The following is a 21,442-nucleotide window of genomic DNA, read 5'->3' as shown; positions in this document are numbered from 1 at the left end:
TAACGTTTAGATGGATCTGTAGACTTGACAGAGAGATATGAGCCAATTGCTTGGTTGATTTATTGATAGATTGACTGGTGGTACCCTACCACATACTGCTATAAACCAAGGCCCATGTTATGCCTACATTATTCCTATGTGCATGTGTAATCTGCATGTTGCGCTCCTCTGTGTTAGTTACCTCTGTGTGGAATGGGAACAGGGTCTTTGCCGTCAGGGCACCGTAGCCCAGTTGGCCGCTGCTGTGTCTGTCAGTCATTCCCGGGGTCACATTCCATCATCCTGCCAGCAGCGCTACACCGGCCGACAGGCCGCTGTGTGGAGAATGGAACTCATCCCACCTCCCCGCGCCAGCTACCTCCCCACGCAGCGCCTGCCCCATCAAGGTGGGCTAGGGCGGATTCCATGTTTTATTAATGAGGGGAAAGAAGGCATTGTGGTTGTGTTATTACCGACACTGAGCCTCTTATTCTTTGGTGGAGCTGTCCCCACCTGCGCACCGCACCGCACAAACCCACGGGGAGCCGCGCCAATCGCTACATCCCCTTCCCCGCCCGCCCGCCACCGACCAACTTCAAAAAACAAAAATCTAAATATTTTGTTCGACGGCGACCATGACAATGTGTACCGCTCAGTTGTAGATTAAAAGCGGGGACTCGCCGGAAAAAAATAAAGGAACCTAAGACAAAAGAGGAACGACAGACGAGGGATTTTTAAAAAAAAGACAGTCACCGAGTTGACAATTGAGTTATAATATCATGTCCTTTATGAATAATTCATTTGATGGTGTCGAGGCCCTCAGAAGTTAGATTAAATTACTTCTGCCGTGTCGTAAAAAGTGAGATATGCTTAATTAGTGGGGAAGATGCCGGGAAAGGTTTTTAGTCAGTGAGAACTGTTTTAGTTAATTCCCTAGAACAGGAGACATCTTTTTTCTCTACTAGTGAACGAGTGCACTGCCTTCCCCCATTTGATGGTCAGTTGTAGGCCTGTCCGAGTGTTCTGTCAGGATCGGTTATATTTTAAACCTATTTCAAACAGTGCATTCGGAAAGTATTCAGACCCCTTCCCTATTTCCACATTTGTTTACGTTACAGCCTTATTTTAAAATGGATGAAATCATTTTTTTACGTCATCAATCTACACACACTACCCCATAATGACAAAGCGAAAACAGTTTTTTTTACATAAGTATTCAGACCCTTTGCTATGAGACTCGAAATCGAGCTCAGGCGCATCCTGTTTCCATTGATCATCCTTGATGTTTCTACAACTTGATTGGAGTCCACCTGTGGTAAATTCAATTGATTGGACATGATTTGGAAAGGCACCCACCGGTCTATATAAGGTCCCACAGTTGACAGTGCATGTCAGTGCAAAAACCAAGCAATGAGGTTGAAGGAATTGTCCGTAGAGCTCCAGGACAGGATTGTGTCGAGGCACAGATCTGGGGAAGGGTAACAACACATTTCTGCAGCATTGAAGGTCCCCAAGAACACAATGGCCTCCATCATTCTTAAATGGAAGAAGTTTAGAACCACCAAGACCCTTCCTAGAGCTGGCCGCCCAGCCAAACTGAGCAATCGGGGGAGAAGGGCCTTGGTCAGGGAGGTGACCAAGAAACTGTGGAGATGGGAGAACCTTCCAAAAGGACAACCATCTCTGCAGCACTCCACCAATCAGGCCTTTATGGTAGAGTGGCCAGACTGAGCCACTCCTCAGGAAAATGCACATGACATCCCGCTTGGAGTTTGCCAAAAGGCACGTAAAGTCTCTCAGACCATGAGAAACAAAATTCTCTGGTCTGATGAAACCAAGATTGAACTCTATGGCCTGAATGCCAAGCGTCACGTCTGGAGGAAACCTGGCACCATCCCTACGGTGAAGTATGGTGGTGGCAGCATCATGCTGTGGGGATGTTTTTCAGCAGCAGGGATTGGGAGTCTAGTCAGGATCAAGGGAAAGATGAACAGAGCAAAGTACAGAGAGATCCTTGATGAAAACCTGCTCCAGAGTGGTCAGGACCTCAGACTGGGGCGAAGGTTCCCTTTCCAACAGGACAACGATCCAACGCAGGAGTGGCTTCGGGACAAGTCTCTGAATGTCCTTGAGTGGCCCAGCCAGAGCCCGGACTTGAACCCAATCGAATATCTCTGGAGAGACCTGGAAATAGCTGTGCAGCGACGTTCCCCATCCAACCTGACAGAGCTTGAGAGGGTCTGCAGAGAAGAATGGGAGAAACTCCCCAAATACAGGTGTGACAAGCTTGTAGTGTCATACCCAAGAAGACTTGAGGCTGTAATCGCTGCCAAAGGTGCTTCAACAAAGTACTGAGTAAAGGGTCTGAATACTTATGTAAATGTAATATTTCCGTTTTTAATTTTTAATGAATTTGCCAACATTTCTAAAAACCAGTTTTGCTTTGTCATTATGGGGTATTGTCTCTAGATTGATGAGGAGAAAAATATATCTAATGCATTTTAGAATAAGGCTGTAACGTAACTAAATGTGGAAAACGTCAAGGGGTCTGAATACTTTCCGAATGCACTGTATATTATCCTTTTTCTCATTAGTGTATTATGCGTAGCACTTCAGAATCAGATTGATATGCATTCAGAAAGTATTCATAGCCCTTGACTTATTCCACATTTTGTTGTTACAGCCTGAATACAAAATTGATTAAATATATATTTTTCTCACCCATCTACACACAATACCCCATAATGACAAAGTGAAAATATGTTTTTAGAAATGTTAGCAAATGTATTGAAAATGAAATACAGAAATATCTCATTTACGTAAGTATTCACAACCCTGAGTCAATACTTTGTCGAAGCAACTTTGGCAGCGATTACAGCTGTGAGTCTTTCTGGGTAAGTCTCTAAGAGCTTTCCACACATGGATTGTGCAACATTTGCACATTATTATTTTCAAAATTCTTCAAGCTCTGTCAAATGTGTTGTTGATCATTGCTAGAAAAACATTTTCAGGTCTTGCCATACATTTTCAAGTAGATTTAAGTCAAAACTCTAACTCGGCCACTCAGGAACATTCACTGTCTTATTGGTAAGCAGCTCCAGTGTAGATTTGGCCTCGTGTTTTAGGTCATTGTCCTGCTGAAAGATTAATTCATCTCCCAGTGTTTGGTGGAAAGCAGACTGAACCAGGTTTTCCTCTAGGATTTAAATTCAGGCTGTAACATAACAAAATGTGGAAAAAGTCAAGGGGTGTGAATACTTTCTGAAGGCACTGTATGTTTTGTTGGATTCCTTGAAGCTGACGTTTTCAGGAAGAGCCATGAGGCTGTGAGAATCCCCGATCTCATCCACTGAGTGAAGTAGTTACAGAACAAATATACTGAATAAAATACATCAAGTTTTCATTCACACCATGGCATATTGTGCAACACATTGTAACCTTTCAATTGCCAAGGTGCTCTTACCTCAACTTTTGTGACATTTTATTCAGGAAAAAAAGCCGGCTATGATTTCCCCATTCTTAGCTGAACAGACTTTTAGAAGCAGTTGTTAAATTGTGAGTGAATTCAAAACAATGTGAACTGGACACTCACATACAGTGGGGAGAACAAGTATTTGATACACTGCCGATTTTGCAGGTTTTCCTACTTACAAAGCATGTAGAGGTCTGTAATTTTGATCATAGGTACACTTCAACTGTGAGAGACGGAATCTAAAACAAAAATCCAGAAAATCACATTGTATGATTTTTAAGTAATTCATTTGCATTTTATTGCATGACATAAGTATTTGATACATCAGAAAAGCAGAACTTAATATTTGGTACAGAAACCTTCGTTTGCAATTACAGAGATCATACGTTTCCTGTAGGTCTTGACCAGGTTTGCACACACTGCAGCAGGGATTTTGGCCCACCCCTCCATACAGACCTTCTCCAGATCCTTCAGGTTTCGGGGCTGTCGCTGGGCAATACGGACTTTCAGCTCCCTCCAAAGATTTTCTATTGGGTTCAGGTCTGGAGACTGGCTAGGCTACTCCAGGACCTTGAGATGCTTCTTACGGAGCCACTCCTTAGTTGCCCTGGCTGTTTATTTCGGGTCGTTGTCATGCTGGAAGACACAGCCATGACCCATCTTCAATGCTCTTACTGAGGGAAGGAGGTTGTTGGCCAAGATCTCGCGATACATGGCCCCATCCATCCTCCCCTCAATACGGTGCAGTCGTCCTGACCCCTTTGCAGAAAAGCATCCCCAAAGAATGATGTTTCCACCACCATGCTTCACGGTTGGGATGGTGTTCTTGGGGTTGTACTCATTCTTCTTCTACCTCCAAACACGGTGAGTGGAGTTTAGACCAAAAAGCTCTATTTTTGTCTCATCAGACCACATGACCTTCTCCCATTCCTCCTCTGGATCATCCAGATGGTCATTGGCAAACTTCAGACGGGTCTGGACATGCGCTGGCTTGAGCAGGGGGACCTTGCGTGCGCTGCAGGTTTTTAATCCATGACGGCGTATGTTACTAATGGTTTTCTTTGAGACTGTGGTCCCAGCTCTCTTCAGGTCATTGACCAGGTCCTGCCGTGTAGTTCTGGGCTGATCCCTCACCTTCCTCATGATCTTGATGCCCCAACCCCACGAGGTGAGATCTTGCATGGAGCCCCAGACCGAGGATGATTGACCGTCATCTTGAACTTCTTCAATTTTTCTAATAATTGCGCCAACAGTTGTTGCCTTCTCACCAAGCTGCTTGCCTATTGTCCTGTAGCCCATCCCAGCCTTGTGCAGGTCTACAATTTTATCCCTGATGTCCTTACACAGCTCTCTGGTCTTGGCCATTGTGGAGAGGTTGGAGTCTGTTTGATTGAGTGTGTGGACAGGTGTCTTGTATACAGGTAATGAGTTCAAACAGGTGCAGTTAATACAGGTAATGAGTGGAGAACAGGAGGGCTTCTTAAAGAAAAACTAACAGGTCTGTGAGAGCCGGAATTCTTACTGGTTGGTAGGTGATCAAATACTTATGTCATGCAATAAAATGCATATTAATTACTTAAAAATCATACAATGTGATTTTCTGGATTTTTGTTTTAGATTCCGTCTCTCACAGTTGAAGTGTACCTATGATAAAAATTACAGACCTCTACATGCTTTGTAAGTAGGAAAACCTGCAAAATCGGCAGTGTATCAAATACTTGTTCTCCCCACTGTATACTCTACACAGGCCCTGTCACAGTGTCATGGGGTCCTTAGCGGTGCCCTGGTTGGCACTGCCCATGTTGTGTGTTTTCACACTAGGCTCTTAACCTCCGTGGCCGTGCTCATTGTTAAATGAGGCACATGATGCGTCTCTCTTTTCTGAGCCTCCTCTATGCCTCCCCTATAATAGCTGTCTTATTTGAATTTCACAAGAGTAGGGAAGTGTGTCAGTATTAGTTCCAAAGCGAGAGACAAACTTGCTATTGTGAGCGGCCAGAAAGATGTAGTGTTCTGATAAAGTCATAAGGTTTGCTGTTGCTTCATAGACGAAATGGCTGTGGTCACCTTAAACTTTGAGCAGAACGCAAACAAACTGTTATATAACCTTATGCGCAACAAAGGCCACAAAGGTCACCGTCGATCACTTCATGAGAGATATAAGCTTAGGTACAATGATAACCAAGCTTAAATGGATGGAATTTGTAAAGGCCACCTTGTGTTATTTAGCTAGTGTTGATTGATAAATTGTTCAATCATCACCATTTAAATGGGTGTAAATAGCATTTAGACATTCATCACTCTGTTGGGTGAAATGAGTTGTCTCTTTGTTTTGTTTTTTGGCGTTATATCACCACAACATAATGTTTTACTCTCAACTTCAGCATTCTCTCTTGGCACCCTTTTCATCTTTTGGAAAATCATAGTTCATTGATATTAATAGGTGTCCAAAACTATTTTCCATTGAACAAAGGCTTTGTTGGCCTGTGCCATTTTCCAGTTGACTCCTACTATGAACTATGTCCAACCAGAGAGGAAGAATCGAATCATGTTGATCAGAACAGAAACGGTTAACCGACATCATCAGGATAGCCATACAGAGTGGCTAGTTGTTGCGCACTTCACTTAGTGTTTGGCTCACTTTTACTCTTAACTCTCAGATGATTGGGGAGGGGTAAAGGATCTGAAACAAAGCACAAATTAATGTTATTTCATTTATTCAGAGGGAAAAACTGTATAATCAGTAGGTGTTGAAATCTTCTAAATACTCCCTGTGCTCCGATGGGGGGGGCTTGAATCACAACGGGCCCTGTCAAAACATGCAAATGAGGGTGACGCGGCGTCCGTTTTGACAAGCATAATTAAGGTGTTTCAATTTGGGACGCGCTAATAGAGGACCACAGGCCTCCCCCAGGTCTTTGCTAATTGTGAAGATTGCTTTAAAGCGCTTCGAAATAATTATGTGTGTGTGGAGTGCGTGTTTTTCGTTTTTCTTTTCTCCTTCTTATTGGATAATGAACTGTTAAGAAGTGTTAGATCTTCCTTCGCCATCTTTCACCGAGAGTTTGAGGAAGAGCAGCCCGAGGTATGGTGTTGTACAGATAATTAAAAGGCATAAAAATCATGTTGCGTGCTTTGATCTGCCTGTCAACTTTCTGATTAGAGACGTAAAAGCCTTTAATCAAGAGTATTGCAAGTATTATCGTTCCTAAACTGTTGACATTCCCCCGTTTCTTTTTCAAGTTTCTTCTTCCCCTCATGTATTTTCCTCGAGTCCGTTTCCCGAAACTGACAAACTTCTTTCCTCCGCTGCTAGAGGAAGGTAAAGGGGATGCTGCGTGTGATTAGGAAGAATTTAGATGTTGGGGTTTTGCAGGTATATACCTCCCATTGCAGCTGCCAAGTTTAGGAGTGTCTTCTCCTATCTTTTCCCTATGATCTCTTTTTCTTCATCTTTCCATCCAGTTTCAACTTCTTTCCTTTCTACATGGAGACTGTTTGTCAGCTGTGAGAATGTCAGTAGTGTGTACTGTGATAGTCATCTCTATTCTTCACTACACAAACGCTTTCATGTATTCCCCACTACATATTGTAAGTAATAAGCTAATAATAATAATTTGTTGGGTGGTTATATATGTCCTATTTCACACATGTACAAGTGTGTATTGTACATATGTGTGAATTGGAAATGTTTTCTTTACATATCCCAACTCTCCCTGAGACACCCTCGGAGAGTGAGATCACGGCCAGGGTCTGCCATTATCAACAGCGACCCTGGAGCAATTAGGGTCAAGGGCCTTGCTCAAGGGCACGTTGACAGATTTTTCACCTTGTTGTAAAGCTTATTATAAAGGCACCTTTTCTATCATAGGCTATGGCTTTGTCATATCCACACTACCGACAGTGGGCTGAAAGGAGTCTGATGTGGTTGTGTTTGGACTGTATGAATAATATTTACACAATTTAATCTTATTTGTAGATTGCTTTTAATTCCACACTTCATAAATGTTCTACGCATTCTGACCACAAGCTTAATCAACGCGTACAAATATTTCCAGGAGCAGTGGAAATGGAATTAATCAGTCAAGTCCATTTGATCCATAGAATTGACCAGCGTGGCTGCGGGGATACTGTAGATGTATGGGGCTGACCAGCCGTCCGTGTAAATTCCCTGTTTTTAATTGAAGACCCTGTATGGTGTCGTTCCCGTGTTACGTCTGGGTGTTGAGGCAATCACAGTGTGGCCCAAAGTCCATTAGTTTTCATTTGGATGGTTCAGTAAGTCCAGGCAATTTGCTGATGGAAACCTTCCCCCATTTCCCCCCTCCTTCTACTCCCTCTACTACATACTATTGTGGTTCAGGTTAATTTAGTATTGTTTTGGGGATTTAAACAATAGGACTTTACGGCTATTGAACTGCTTTATAAATTGGTTCTGTTTTAACTTGATAATTTTAGAAGTTTTGCCTCAAGTAGGCAGAGTGTCATCAGTACAGTGGTGTGTTTAAGCAATAAGGCCAGAGGGGGTGTGGTATATGGCCAATATACCACGGCTAAGGGCTGTTCTTATGCACGACGCAACGCAGAGTGCCTGCACACAGCTCTTAGCTGTGGTATATTGGCCAAAAACCACAAACCCCTGAGGTGCCTTATTGCTATTATAAACTCATTACCAACATAATTATAGCAGTAAAAATAAATGTTTTGTTATACCCATGGTATACGGTCTGATATACCACGGCTGTCAGCCAATCAGCATTCAGGGCTCGAACCACCCATTTTATAATTACGTTTTTACAATACAAGTAGTGTATGGGATGCTGAAAGTTAAAGTTCCCTCACATTTTAATATTTGTTTTTATTTGTAAGCTGGTGCATTGCTTTGTGCCTGGGTATCTAACTGAGTGTGTATGTCTGGTCTGAGGCCATGTCTACAGCAGCATCTGTACAGTATGTGTGCTTGTCTGAGCCATTTCATAAATGTAAAACAACCGGCCTCGCTTCCGAGCCTCATCTATTCTCATTCAGGACGAGTGAGAGGAACGACACTGTTAAAAGTCAATACGGGAACAGGAGTTTTTGAACTTGAGGCGGCGAGGGAGGCAAGCAGGGGAGTTCAATTGGAGAAAAAAATAGTATTCATTTTTCTCCCAGCCCTGTTCTGCCTGAAACAAATGGTTCTATTACCAGCTGGTCCTCCTAGTCGGCTTGGTCATTTATACCCATTAAACCTGCGTCTTATCACCCATAAGACTCACTTACATCTCTCCATCAGCCAATTGTCCATAATCAGCCATTTAAAACCGCGGCGGAACATTTCCTTTGCGTCTTGCTCCGGTCTGACGGACAGGCGAAGGAGGGAGGAGGAGGAGGGAAAGGGGGAATGATGAATAGGCTAAGTTGAGTGGCTGACTAATAGAGATCTGTCTTAATCAGAAGTGATTTGTCAGAACAGGAGCTCTGTGGGGTCAGGGCGCAGGCGATGAATAAAACACGGCCCGGCGGAGTGAAGAAAGGCCCCAGAAATACACACCGACTGACTGCCCACCACACCGCTGCTCATAGCATCATACACATGCAGACAAAGCCCCACAGCAGGGCTGGTCAGTGCGCTGCCTGCTTGGTATTCACCCCGATCTGCAAACTCATGCAAGAAAAGAAAAGGCCCCTCAGATGGGCTGCTCAAAGCACTTCCAGCTCACCTTATCCCTCCACTGCTGATCAACAGTAAATTCTGACTACACACTATTGGTCATACTAGCGGCTAGAACGTTGGGCCAGTAACCGAAATGTCGCTAGTTCGAATCCTCGAGCCGACAAGGTGAAACATCTGTCTGTGCCCTTGAGCAAGGCACTTCATCCTAATTGCTCCAGGGTTGCCATTGGTAATGACTGACCCTGGCTGTGACCCCACTCTCCGAGGGTGTCTAGGGGAGTTGGGATATGCAAAGAAAATATTTCCAATTCACACATGCATATAATACACACTTGTACATGTGTGAAATAGAACAAATATAAGCACCCACCCAGAGAGAGGGCCGTCAGCTGGACTCCCCAGTGTACTGAGGTCCCGACTGACTACCCACCACATGCAAGAGAATCACACTGTAGATTCACCAGACGCTGCATGACCCCCAATGACCTGGTTCTGGCCTACTTCACTTTGTGAGCCAGGTCAGTCAGTGTGACAGCGACTAGACACATGGCCTGTGGGCTCAGCATTTCAAAAATCCCTCAGTGTTTACAACATCCCTCAATATGTACAACTTTTTTTTAAATAAAAGGATCCAGGGGAGTGTCCAAAAATAGAGAACTTTGTTCCTCAGGGATTATAGCCAATTGTGTGTGGGGTGGGACTCTACCTACCCTAACCACTCCCTTGGGTCGTTTTCACTCATTTGTCTGTGTGGTGGGGATTGTATCCGGATAGAAGTGTGTGTGTGTGTGTGTGTGTGTGTGTGTGTGTGTGTGTGTGTGTGTGTGTGTGTGTGTGTGTGTGTGTGTGTGTGTGTGTGTGTGTGTGTGTGTGTGTGTGTGTGTGTGTGTGTGTGTGTATGGTAACCTTCAGACAGTGGTTTCAACCAGCTAATGAAACAGAGCTGTGCTAAGTGGTGTTGGTGTTGGGGCTTGTACCCTTTCAGCTCAGGGGAGAAGAGAGGGAGGAGAGCAGAGGACAGAAAGAAAGGGGGGGGGAGAAAAGGGGGCCCCAGACATCTCACAGTGGAACTGCTCCTGTAAAATGTATGATGTGTCCTATTACAGTGCATTTGGAATGTATTCAGACCCCTTTACTTTTTTTGTTACGTTACAGCCTTATTCTAAAATGGATTAAATAAATACAAATCCTTATCAATCTACACACAATAACCCATAATGTCAAAACCGAAAAAAGGTTTGTAGGAATGTTTGCAAATGTATTACAAATAAAAAACAGAAATACCTTATTTATGTAAGTATTCAGACCCTTTGCTATGAGACTTGAAATTGAGCTCAGGTGCATCCTGTTTCCATTGATCATCCTTGAGATGTTTCTACAACTTGATTGGACATGATTTGGAAAGGCACACAACTGTCCCACAGTTGACAGTGCATGTCAGAGCAAAAACCAAGTCATGAGGTCAAAGGAATTGGCACAGATCTGGGGAAGGGTACCAAAAAATTTCTGCAGCATTGAAGGTCCCCAAGAACACAGTGGCCGCCATCATTCTTAAATGGAAGAAATTTGAAACCACCAAGACTAGAGCTGGCCACCCAGCCAAACTGAGCAAATCGGGGAGAAGGGCCTTGATCAGGGAGAACACGATGGTCACTCTGACAGAGCTCCAGAGTTCCTCTGTGGAGATGGGAGAACCTTCCTGAAGAACAACCATCTCTGCAGCACTCCACCAATCAGGCCTTTATGGTAGAGTGGCCATACGGAAGCCACTCCTCAGTAAAAGGCACATGACAGCCTGCTTGGAGTTTGCCAAAAGGCACCTAAAGGACTCTCAGACCATTAGAAACAAGATTCTCTGGTCTGATGAAACCAAAATTGAACTCTTTAGCCTGAATGCCAAGCGTCACATCTGGAGGAAACCTGGCACCATCCCTACGGTGAAGCATGGTGGTGGCAGCATCAATGCTGTCGGGATGTTTTTCAACGGCAGGGACTGGAAGACTAGTCAGGATCGAGGGAAAGATGAACGGAGCAAAGTACAGAGAGATCCTTGATGAAAACCTGCTCCAGAGCACTCAGGACCTCAGACTGGGGCAAAGGTTCACCTTCCAACAGGACAACTACCCTAAGCACACAGCCAAGACAACGCAGGAGTGGCTTCGGGACAAGTCTCTGAATGTCCTTGAGTGGCCCAGCCAGAGCCCGGACATGAACCCGATCGAACATCTCTGGAGAGACCTGAAAATAGCTGCACAGCGACGCTCCCCATCCAACCTGACAGAGCTTGAGAGGATCTGCAGAGAAAAATGGGAGAAACTCCCCAAATACAGGTGTGCCAAGCTTGTAGCGTCATACCCAAGAAGACTTGAGGCTGTAATCGCTGGCAAAGATGCTGGGTCTGAATACTTATGTAAATGTGATATTAAAAAATATATATATTTATATAAATTTGCACATTTCTAAAAATCTGTTTTTGCTTTGTCATTATGGGGTATTGTGTGTAGATTGATGAGGGGAATTTTTTTAAAATTGATTTTAGAATAAGGCTGTAACGTAACAATGTGGAAAAAGTCAAGGGGTCTGAATTCATTCAGAATGCACTGTATATGTGCCTGTGGAGGGAGGAGGGAGAGAGGATGGAAGGGCGCCCTGGAATGGTGGCTGTGGTAGGTTGTCTTGGGATGGACTGGCTGGGAAGTAGACTTCTAACCTGATGGTAATTCCCTCTACTGGACTACTCTGGCCTTTCTTTCTCTCATTGCTCCATAGAAGTGTGAAGTTGACAACCGTGTGATGACATGGTGAGACCATAGACTTAGATAGACACCGCATCATTGTATCTCTCCCATTATGGTGTGTGTGAAAGCACGGGCAGCACCATTGAGGCCATCTCCATTTTGAAGTAGTCAATTTTCTTCTTCTACTACTATGAGTTGGCAAACAAACTGAAAGGGTGCATACTGTCCCCTAGAGTTTTTTGTTTGTACAGGTATAAAGCCAAGGTTGGTGATTTACTGCCACCTGCGGTTATGGAATGTTTCCTCAAGAGTGTAATTTATTGGCTGATCCCTCCTGATGACCTGGCTGGAATTATGCTATCCTTCCTTAACCCATAGGAAGTCCCACCCAGTTGACTACTTCAAAGTGGTGAAAGTCCTCAATGGCACTCCCCATGCTAAAACAGGCTTTTGGGCACTAGTCCTCTATCTATCTCTATGGGTGAGACCCAATGCATCTCTTCCAATGAATCAAAAGGAAGGCGGAAGGATGGATTTTGGATACTGTTCGACTGTTCGAATCAGTAGCTGTTTGAGCTAACCTGAGTCAATACAAAATATGTTCTTATCTAGTCAGTTCTGTTAATCTCCCGTAAAGAGGATAAGTTCATATATTAATTCCTGCTCTCCAGTGGTGGTGTGAATATTTTTTATTGTCACATACACTAGATTGGTGCAGTGAAATGTGTTGTTTTTACAGGGTCAGCCATAGTAATGCGGCGCCCATTGAGCAAATTAGGGTTAAGTGCCTTGCTCAAGGACACATGGAAAGATATTTTACCTTGTCTGCTCTGGTATTCAAACCAGCAATCTTTCAGTTACTGGCCCAACGCTCTTACCGCTAGGCTACCTTGTAATGTAATAAAGTAATTTGCATTTACATTTTAGTCATTTAGGCTTGTTAAATGGACCTTTGGGGATGTGGATCTTTAATGAGCTAGTCTGAGGAAGGCTTTAGCACCAGCGTCATTTAAATTGTTAATAGCCGCTTAAACGGGAGGGGAATACTTTATATGCTAACGAGCAACAAGTTTGGAGCATACTGTAAGCAGGAAATTATTACCCCCCCCCCCTCTTTCCAGTGTTTTGGCCAACCTATGGTTGTTCTGGCTGGTGGTAGAGCATTGAGCGTAGAGACAAGTTTCAGTGATTCTGAATGTGAAGTGCATTTACTTTAGCTCAGCGTTCAATTCACACAGTAAACCATTTTGCATTATTTTGGAAAAGTTCATGACTTTTCATAAATAGTGGCTGATGATAACGCTGCATAGTAAGTTTGAATAGTTTGCATCAGAGAGAATTAACAAACAGTGAGAGACCAATATCTCTATATTTTACAATTCTCACTCTGACAATCTCTTTCACTTTCACGTCTGTCTATGCCAGCTGTTTATGACGGTGTCTAATGCGCAGAAATCTAGATGTGAATCGGCTTTTGATTTCTCGTTGTCATAAACTATGACGTGTTGACACAGTGTCGTCTGTAGTGTAACGAACCATTACGGAACATAAGCCTGGCGATGATCTGTCAAAACATCATCAGAAACTGTTACAGGTAAAGTATCTAATACATCTATTTAAGTGGATAAAAGCGTCTGCTAAATGATGTAAATGTATTTCAATGTGAGCTTCTATACATGATGATGAATTGTATCATCAGACATACTTGAAGTGTATTTGCGTGTTGATAGTAGCTTAAATACAGGCTACATCGAGATGGATTTGGGGGGAATCTTTCCTTTCTTCCTGTTTTTCAGGAAGGAATGCCATCAGGGGAGGAGACAGTTATTAGAAAAGCCATCTTTCATCCTCCACAGTAGCTTTGTTGGTTTTTTGAAAGCCAAATTTAAAATATAGCCGATAGTTCTCAATGATAGCTCCCCTTTCCAGGTTGCAGATTTGGCAATTCCTCAACATTACCCTAACTCTCTGAACAGCAAGGTCACCCGTGATACAAGTCAGGATTCGACGTCCTTCCATCTATGAGGACATCGGGAGATTATTTGGAAACCGGCCACTAGGGGTAACAGTGAGCGCTTTTACCTTCAAGAGGTTTTAATTTTGTGGATGAGGATGGCGGATGGGCGTAAGCATCTGCCTCTGATTCCAAAGGTTGCAAGTTAGAATCCAGCAATAAAAATTGTTTTTGAGATTTTAGTTTTAAGCCTATCCCAAACCTTAACTCTTACCTTAACCTCTACGGGATCGGTGTCCCGTATATGGGACGGTTGAGCTAACGTGCACTAATGTGATTAGCATGACTGTTGTAAGTAACAGCACATTTTCCAGAACATAGACATGTCTTATATGGGCTGAAAGCTTAAATTCTTGTTAATCTTAACTGCACGGTCCAATTTACAGTAGCTATTACAGTGAAAAAATACAATGCTATTGTTTGAGGAGAGTGCACAACAACAACAAAAACGTATCAAGGCAACTGGTTTGATACATTCACCTCTGAAGGTAAATAATGTCTTACATTCAGTAATCTTGCTCTGATTTGTCATCCTAAGTGTCCCAGAGATAACATGTAGCATAGTTGTGTTTGATAAAATCTATTTTATATTCAAATGTAGGAACTGGGTTCTACAGTTTGAACCCCTGCAGTCTCTGGCTCCAGACCCACCCTGCCCGGCCATCTAGATGTGTGAAAGTTAGTGTATAAGCTAATGATCCATCATGTATGACATTCCTGGGAGTGTGTAAACTTACATTTTGTATTACCATATCATTTTTGTATGTTCTCTATAGTTATGTACTTGTATGTATCAATTGACCAATTCGGCACTTTTGGGCAGACTTGATACAAAATAGTCCAGTATTGCAATGCTTCACTGGATCAATCTGAAACTTTGCACACACACTGCTGCCATCTAGTGGCCAAAGTCTAAATTGCGCCTAAACTGCAATATTATCTTGTGGCCTTTCTCTTGCATTTCAAAGATGAAGGAACAAAATAAAAATAGAAAACACGTTTTTTTGTTTGTATTATCTTTTACCAGATCTAATGTGTTATATTCTGCTACGTTCATTTCACATTTCCACAAACTTCAAAGTGTTTCCATTCAAATGGTATCAAGAATATGCATATCCTTGCTTCAGGTCCTGAGCTACAGGCAGTTAGATTTGGGTATGTCATTTTAGGCAAACATTTATTTGGATTTCATGTAATGGACGTAACCAATTTGGAGTATTTTGTGTAAGTGAAATGAAAAAAATAACTTGTTTAAAAAAATTCATAAAATATATACCGGCATATGCATATGCATATGTATTCACCCCCTTTCCTATGAAGCCCCTAAATAAGATCTGATGCAACCAATTACCTTCAGAAGTAACATAATTAGTTAAATAAATTCCACCTGTGTTCAATCTAAGTGTCACATGATCTGTCACATGATCTCAGTATATATACACCTGTTCTGAAAGGCCCCAGAGTCTGCAACACCACTAAGCAAGGGGCACCACCAAGCAAGCGGCACCATGAAGACCAAGGAGCTCTCCAAACAGGTCAGGGACAAAGTTGTGGAGAAGTACAGATCAGGGTTGAGTTATAAAAAAATATCAGAAACTTTGATAATCCCACGGAGCACCAGTAAATCCATTATTAAAAAATGGAAAGAATATGGCACCACAACAAACCTGCCAAGAGAGGGCCGCCCACCAAAACTCACAGACCAGACAAGGAGGGCATTAATCAGAGAGACAACGAATAGACCAAAGATAACCCTGAAGGAGCTGCAAAGCTCCACAGCGGAGATTGGAGTATCTGTCCATAGGACCACTTTAAGCCGTACACTCCACAGAGCTGGGCTTTACGGAAAAGTGGCCAGAAAAAAGTCATTGCTTAAAGAAAAGAATGAGCAAACACGTTTGGTGTTCACCAAAAGGCATATTGGAGACTCCCCAAACATATGGAAGAAGATACTATGGTCAGATGAGACTAAAATTGAGCTTTTTGGCCATCAAGGAAAATGCTATGTCTTGCGCAAACCCAACACCTCTCATCACCCCGAGAACACCATTCCCACAGTGAAGCATGGTGGTGGCAGTATCATGCTGTGGGGATGTTTTTCATCGGCAGGGACTGGGAAACCTGAAGGAATGATGGATGGCGCTAAATACAGGGAAATTCTTGAGGGAAACCTGTTTCAGTCTTCCAGAGATTTGAGACTGGGACGGAGGTTCACCTTCCAGCAGGACAATGACCCTAAGCATACTGCTAAAGCAACACTGAAGTGTTTTAAGGGGAAACATTTAAATGTCTTGGAATGACCTAGTCAAAGCCCAGACCTCAATCCAATTGAGAATCAGTGGTATGACTTAAAGATTGCTGTACACCAGCGGAACCCATCCAACTTGAAGGAGCTGGAGCAGTTTTGCCTTGAAGAATGGGCAAAAATCCCAGTGGCTAGATGTGCCAAGCTTATAGAGACATACCCCAAGAGACTTGTAGCTGTAATTGCTGCAAAAGGTGGCTCTACAAAGTATTGACTTTGGGGGGGGGGGGGATGAATAGTTATGCACGCTCTGTTTTTTTGTCTTATTTCTTGTTTGTTTCACAATAAAAAATATTTTGCACCTTCAAAGTGGTAGGCATGTTGTGTAAATCAAATGATACAAACCCCCCAAAAATCCATTTTAATTCCAGGTTGTAAAGCAACAAAATAGGAAACATGCCAAGGGGGTTGAATACTTTCGCAAGCCACTGTACACAGCTAAGGGAAATATTTATCTTTGAACTTGTGGACCTGGCCCTGGCTGCTGAAACCAGAGTCTTTAATATGTTATACAGTCTGTCGGCTCTTGGGACACTTCATCATACCGTGATTGATTTTACAGCACACCGGCCCAGCCAAGACATTCATTTCTAACTTACCTATGCAGGGGAGACGTTGTCTACACCGTTGTTGGCGTATTGAGCTTTATCAGTAGCAGTAGTAAGTTGAAGGATTAGTAGCTGTAATAGTAGCCAAATAAATTATGTTACTTAGTCAATTGTGGTGGCTGTGGTACATGTAGCCTAGCTAGCTGATGAGATGTTGTTAAAAGTGGAAGCGGGTCATGTTTAACATTCATGGAAATTGATATAATGTTGCCTATCCATATGAAGTAATTCATCCTAATTTTCTCATTGGCTGCCTTTGTCAAGGGTAAACGCACCGTGAGTGACAAGCTTGAACGACATCTCTTAAGGTGCACAATGATAGTCCTCTGCATTAGATAGCTAGTGCACTCTAGGAAACCTTGAGACGAGGCACCCAGCCCCTCTAAGTAGTACTGCCATGTACAAATTGTATTAAATGTTTAACAGATTTCATTGTTTGAAAAGTGAGGCAAGCGAACAAAAAAGTAAAAAATAAACGTAGACCTTCTTGTTAAAATACTATAGAAGCCTTAGTTCAATACCTAGCAACCTAAGCCCCTCTTGTGAAGGCTAAACGAGGCATAGTTCAGCCATAATCAGAGAGGAAATTTTGTATTGGTTTCCTGGAAGCTCAATTGCAATTTTTCAGTACAACTTTCACTTTTTGAAAAGTGAAGGGCATCCATTAAACATTTTAATTGTGTATGGCCTTGCTTGAACCTAGGCCTATATTATTCAGGCCAAGGCCCTGTACACTACATTCATACCTCAGCCCCTGTCAATACAGCAGGATATCATTGGGCCTTATTCCTCTGCAACGGTCTCATCCATGTTCTCAGTCCGAGTGTGTGCTTTTCCAATAACACGCTCTCCGTCTTCCTCCACGCCAAAGACGATGTGGCTTGACTTGTGTACCACTTGTCACCCTCATTTGTCTTAAACCCCATCATGGACAGAGACAGATAGAGGCGCTTAGTTGTCTTTACAGAAGATTTCCTGCCACAGCTCCTTTCCCTGTTTATCCCTTGTTCTTTTGGATGGGACTGGGTGGCGTGTATTACTATGGTTATTAATACCTGCATTCAGCCTTTTAATCGGCCCTATTTGTCACATGTCACTGTCTGACTGTTTGTTTAATCTGTGTATCCTTCAATCTGTCTCGTCCCTGATTTAGAAATTAATGAAGGCAGAAAGCGACACATTGTGCGCCCGTTGAGGGGAACGGGAGGGAGAGGAACGGGAGAACAGGCGTCCCCATTCCCCTCTTCTCTCCCTCCTCTCTGCGATCTCACCTTCCTCTCTTGTTTAGCTGCCAGATGTAGCCATTTTGTCTTCGGCGTTCCCCCAAACAGGGTATTTGGCGTGCCGCACCTGTTTAGTGTAATCTAGTCAGGAGTGCGTTGTTTTACGCCAGATTGAAAGCCGTCTTTGATCCGCGCAAATGTTTATTTTCTCCCTCCCTCATTTTCATCCCTAATGCAGTATCTGCTTACAGTTGGTGGGATCTTTTTATTGTATTTTTTGGTGTGTTTTTTTCTCTCTGGCTAACCCAAGGGACCAGGAAATGACAGTGACCACTGACGAGCTTGTCAGACGCATTGTTTGCGACGTTTTATAAGTGTGCGTTAATGTGTTTACATCCACGACAGATGAGCAGCATTTAAGAGTGGTTTTATGAATATTGCATCTGCTGATTAGACTCCAGTAGCAGGATGTAGTGTGCTGCCTGGGATATTGTTTTGAGAGCTGGAATTGTGATATACTGTAAGTGATAGAAAAGCCACTGCCAAGTGGTGAACATATCCTGATTGAGACCTTTAGAAGTTGAAGATTCAATTAAGCCATCATTAAAGCAATTGTTAGAATTTGAATATGAAGTTCTTTACCTATATTACCTATTTCAAATACAATCTCTAGAATTTAATATATTTCTGTTTTATTCTAAGTATGTATCTATTTTAAGGTGGTCCTCTGTAGCTCAGCTGGTAGAGCACGGCGCTTGTAACGCCAAGGTAGTGGGTTCGATCCCCGGGACCACCCATACACAAAAATGTATGCACGCATGACTGTAAGTCGCTTTGGATAAAAGCGTCTGCTAAATGGCGTATTATATTATTATTATTATTAAGAATATGTCTTTAAATGAGGATTAGTTGCTAGTGGTGTTCAAGTTGATAGTACTGTCTGCACAGCTGATCCATGCTCACTTTAGCTAGGCTCAGTAAGGCTTAACTATGCCAGACAAGCAGGGTCAGATTGTAGTTTGACTCAAGCTGGTGTTTAGCAGGGTAGTGTCCATCTAATGTTTGGGCTGTAGCTCAAGGATGTGTACCATATGTAAGGCAGCATAGCTAGCCGTCTGCTGGCTAACACACACACACACACACACACACACACACACACACACACACACACACACACACACTCAATGTCTATCCTCTATAGCTGTGGACTAGACTATTTGCCAACAGTAGCAGAGCATGGACTTAAGTCACTGGTTCAATTTCAGGGCTTAGTGCTGTCATGTCCTTAAGTGAAACACTTACCTTGAACTTCTCTCAGTGAATGTTCAGTTAGGAATCAAAGGGGAGACTGGTGCAACCAATTCACAGCGTATCCATGCTAACAGAACTGTGTTTCTCCTCTCTTTGTTCTTCAGAACAAGTGGGCCAAGAGATCCTGGCTAACCTACACACCGACCGCGAGAAGATCCAGAGATCCAGAGATCGGGTGAGTACACTTGCGCGCACAGACAATGGACATGAACCGTTACCCTCTAATGAGTGTGGAAAGGCCCGTGCTAGAAAGGCAGTGGGATTGAAGGCTGGAACAAAGGGCTGATGAAAACAAGGCTTTGTAGTTGGTTATGGACTAACCACTTCCACTGCTATTCTCATGAAAGCATTGTGTGTCCCATGCAATGATGTCATGTGTGATGTAAGACTGTCTAAGCGAAAACACACAAACTCACACGGGTGCTCACACATGCATGAACGGACACACACACACACACTGACTGACTGTTCTAAGAACTGAGCATTAGGCCTTGTGACTTTCTCTAACTCTCTCTTTCTACACTGAACAAAAATATAAATGCAACATGAAACAATTTCAAGATTTTACTGAGTGACTGTTCATATAAGGAAATCAGTCAATTGAAATAAATTCATTAGGCCCTAATCTATGGATTTCACTTGACTGGGAATACGGATATGCATCTGTTAGTCAGAGATACCTTTAAAAAAAAAAAGGTAGGCGCGTTCATCAGAAAACCAGTCAGTATCTAGTGTGCCTCATTTAGCACGACACATCTCCTTCGCATAGAGTTGATCAGGCTGTTGATTGTGGCCTGTGGAATGTTGTCCCACTCCTCTTCAATGGCTGTGCGAAGTTGCTGCATATTGGCGGGAACTGGAACACGCTGTCGTACATGTCAATCCAGCGCATCCCAAACATGCTCAATGGGTGACATGTCTGGTGAGTATGCAGGCCATGGAAGAACTGGTACATTTACAGCTTCCAGGAATTGTGTACAGATCCTTGCGACATGGGGCCGTGTATTATCATGCTGAAACATGAGGTGATGGTGGTGGATGAATGGCACGACAATGGTCCTTAGGATCTCGTCACGGTATCTCTGCATTCAAATTGCCGTCGATAAAATGCAATTATGTTCATTGTGCATAGCTTAAGCCTGCCCATACCATAACTTCACCGCCACCATGGGGCACTCTTTTCACAACGTTGACATCAGCAAACCGCTCGCCCACACAATGCCATACACGCTGTCTGCCATTTCCCGGTACAGTTGATAAAGGGATTCATCCGTGAAGAGTACACTTCTCCTGCGTGCCAGTGGCTATCGAAAGTGAGAATTTGCCCACTGAAGTCTGTTACGAATGCGAACTGCAGTCAGGTCAAGACCCTGATGAGGACGATGAGCACGCATATGAGCTTCCCTGAGACGGTTTCTGACAGTTTGTGCAGAAATTCTTCAGTTGTGTAAACCCACAGTTTCATCAGCTGTCCTGGTGGCTGGTCTCAGACGATCCCACAGGTGAAGAAGCCGCATGTGGAGGTCCTGGGCTGGCCTGGTTTCACGTGGTCCGAGGTTGTGAGGCCGGTTGGACGTACTGCCAAATTCTCTAAAACAACGTTGGAGGCCGCTTATTGTAGGGAAATGAACATTACATTCTCTGGCAACAGCTTTAGTGGATATTCCTGCAGTCAGCATGCCAATTGCATGCTCCGTCAAAACTTGAGACATCTGTGGCATTGTGTTGTGTGACAAAACTGCACATTTTAGTGCCCAGCACAAGGTGCACCTGTGTAATGATCATGCTGTTTAATCAGCTTCTTGATATGCCACACCTGTCAGGTGGATGGATTTTCTTGGCAAAGGAGAAATGTTCACTAACAGGGATGTAAACAAATTTGTGTACAACATGTGAGAGACAAGCTTTTTGTGCGTCTGGAACATTTCTGGGATCTTTTATTTCAGCTGTTGAAACATGGGACCAACACTTTACGTTTATATTTTTGTTCGGTATATGACTCTATCACTTTCTTCTCTTCTCTTCCTATCTCTCTCAATTTTAGAGCATTAGACTGTGACCCTCTGTCTCCCCCACCATCTCCCCCTCTCTCTCTCTCACCTTCTCTCTCTGTCTGTCTGTCCCTCCCTATGTAGT

At 43.3% G+C, this 21,442-nt stretch overlaps 1 protein-coding gene across 4 annotated transcripts in view; it reads left to right on the top strand.

Moving 5' to 3' along the window:
• Nucleotides 1–21,442, top strand: part of LOC121551068 (vesicle transport through interaction with t-SNAREs homolog 1A) — a 199,396-nt gene that overhangs the window by 98,540 nt on the left and 79,414 nt on the right. For all 4 annotated transcript variants that reach the window (XM_041863702.1, XM_041863633.1, XM_041863908.1 and 1 more), the window contains one exon: nucleotides 19,411–19,481. In XM_041863702.1, the coding sequence (XP_041719636.1) occupies nucleotides 19,411–19,481 (71 nt within the window). The remainder of the gene's footprint in view (nucleotides 1–19,410; nucleotides 19,482–21,442) is intronic.

This window comes from Coregonus clupeaformis, unplaced genomic scaffold (genome assembly GCF_020615455.1).
Source record: "Coregonus clupeaformis isolate EN_2021a unplaced genomic scaffold, ASM2061545v1 scaf0086, whole genome shotgun sequence".
In the NCBI taxonomy this organism is placed as follows: domain Eukaryota; kingdom Metazoa; phylum Chordata; class Actinopteri; order Salmoniformes; family Salmonidae; genus Coregonus; species Coregonus clupeaformis.
The sequence above is the reverse complement of the archived record's forward strand: the minus strand, read 5'-3'. Positions and strand labels throughout refer to the sequence as shown.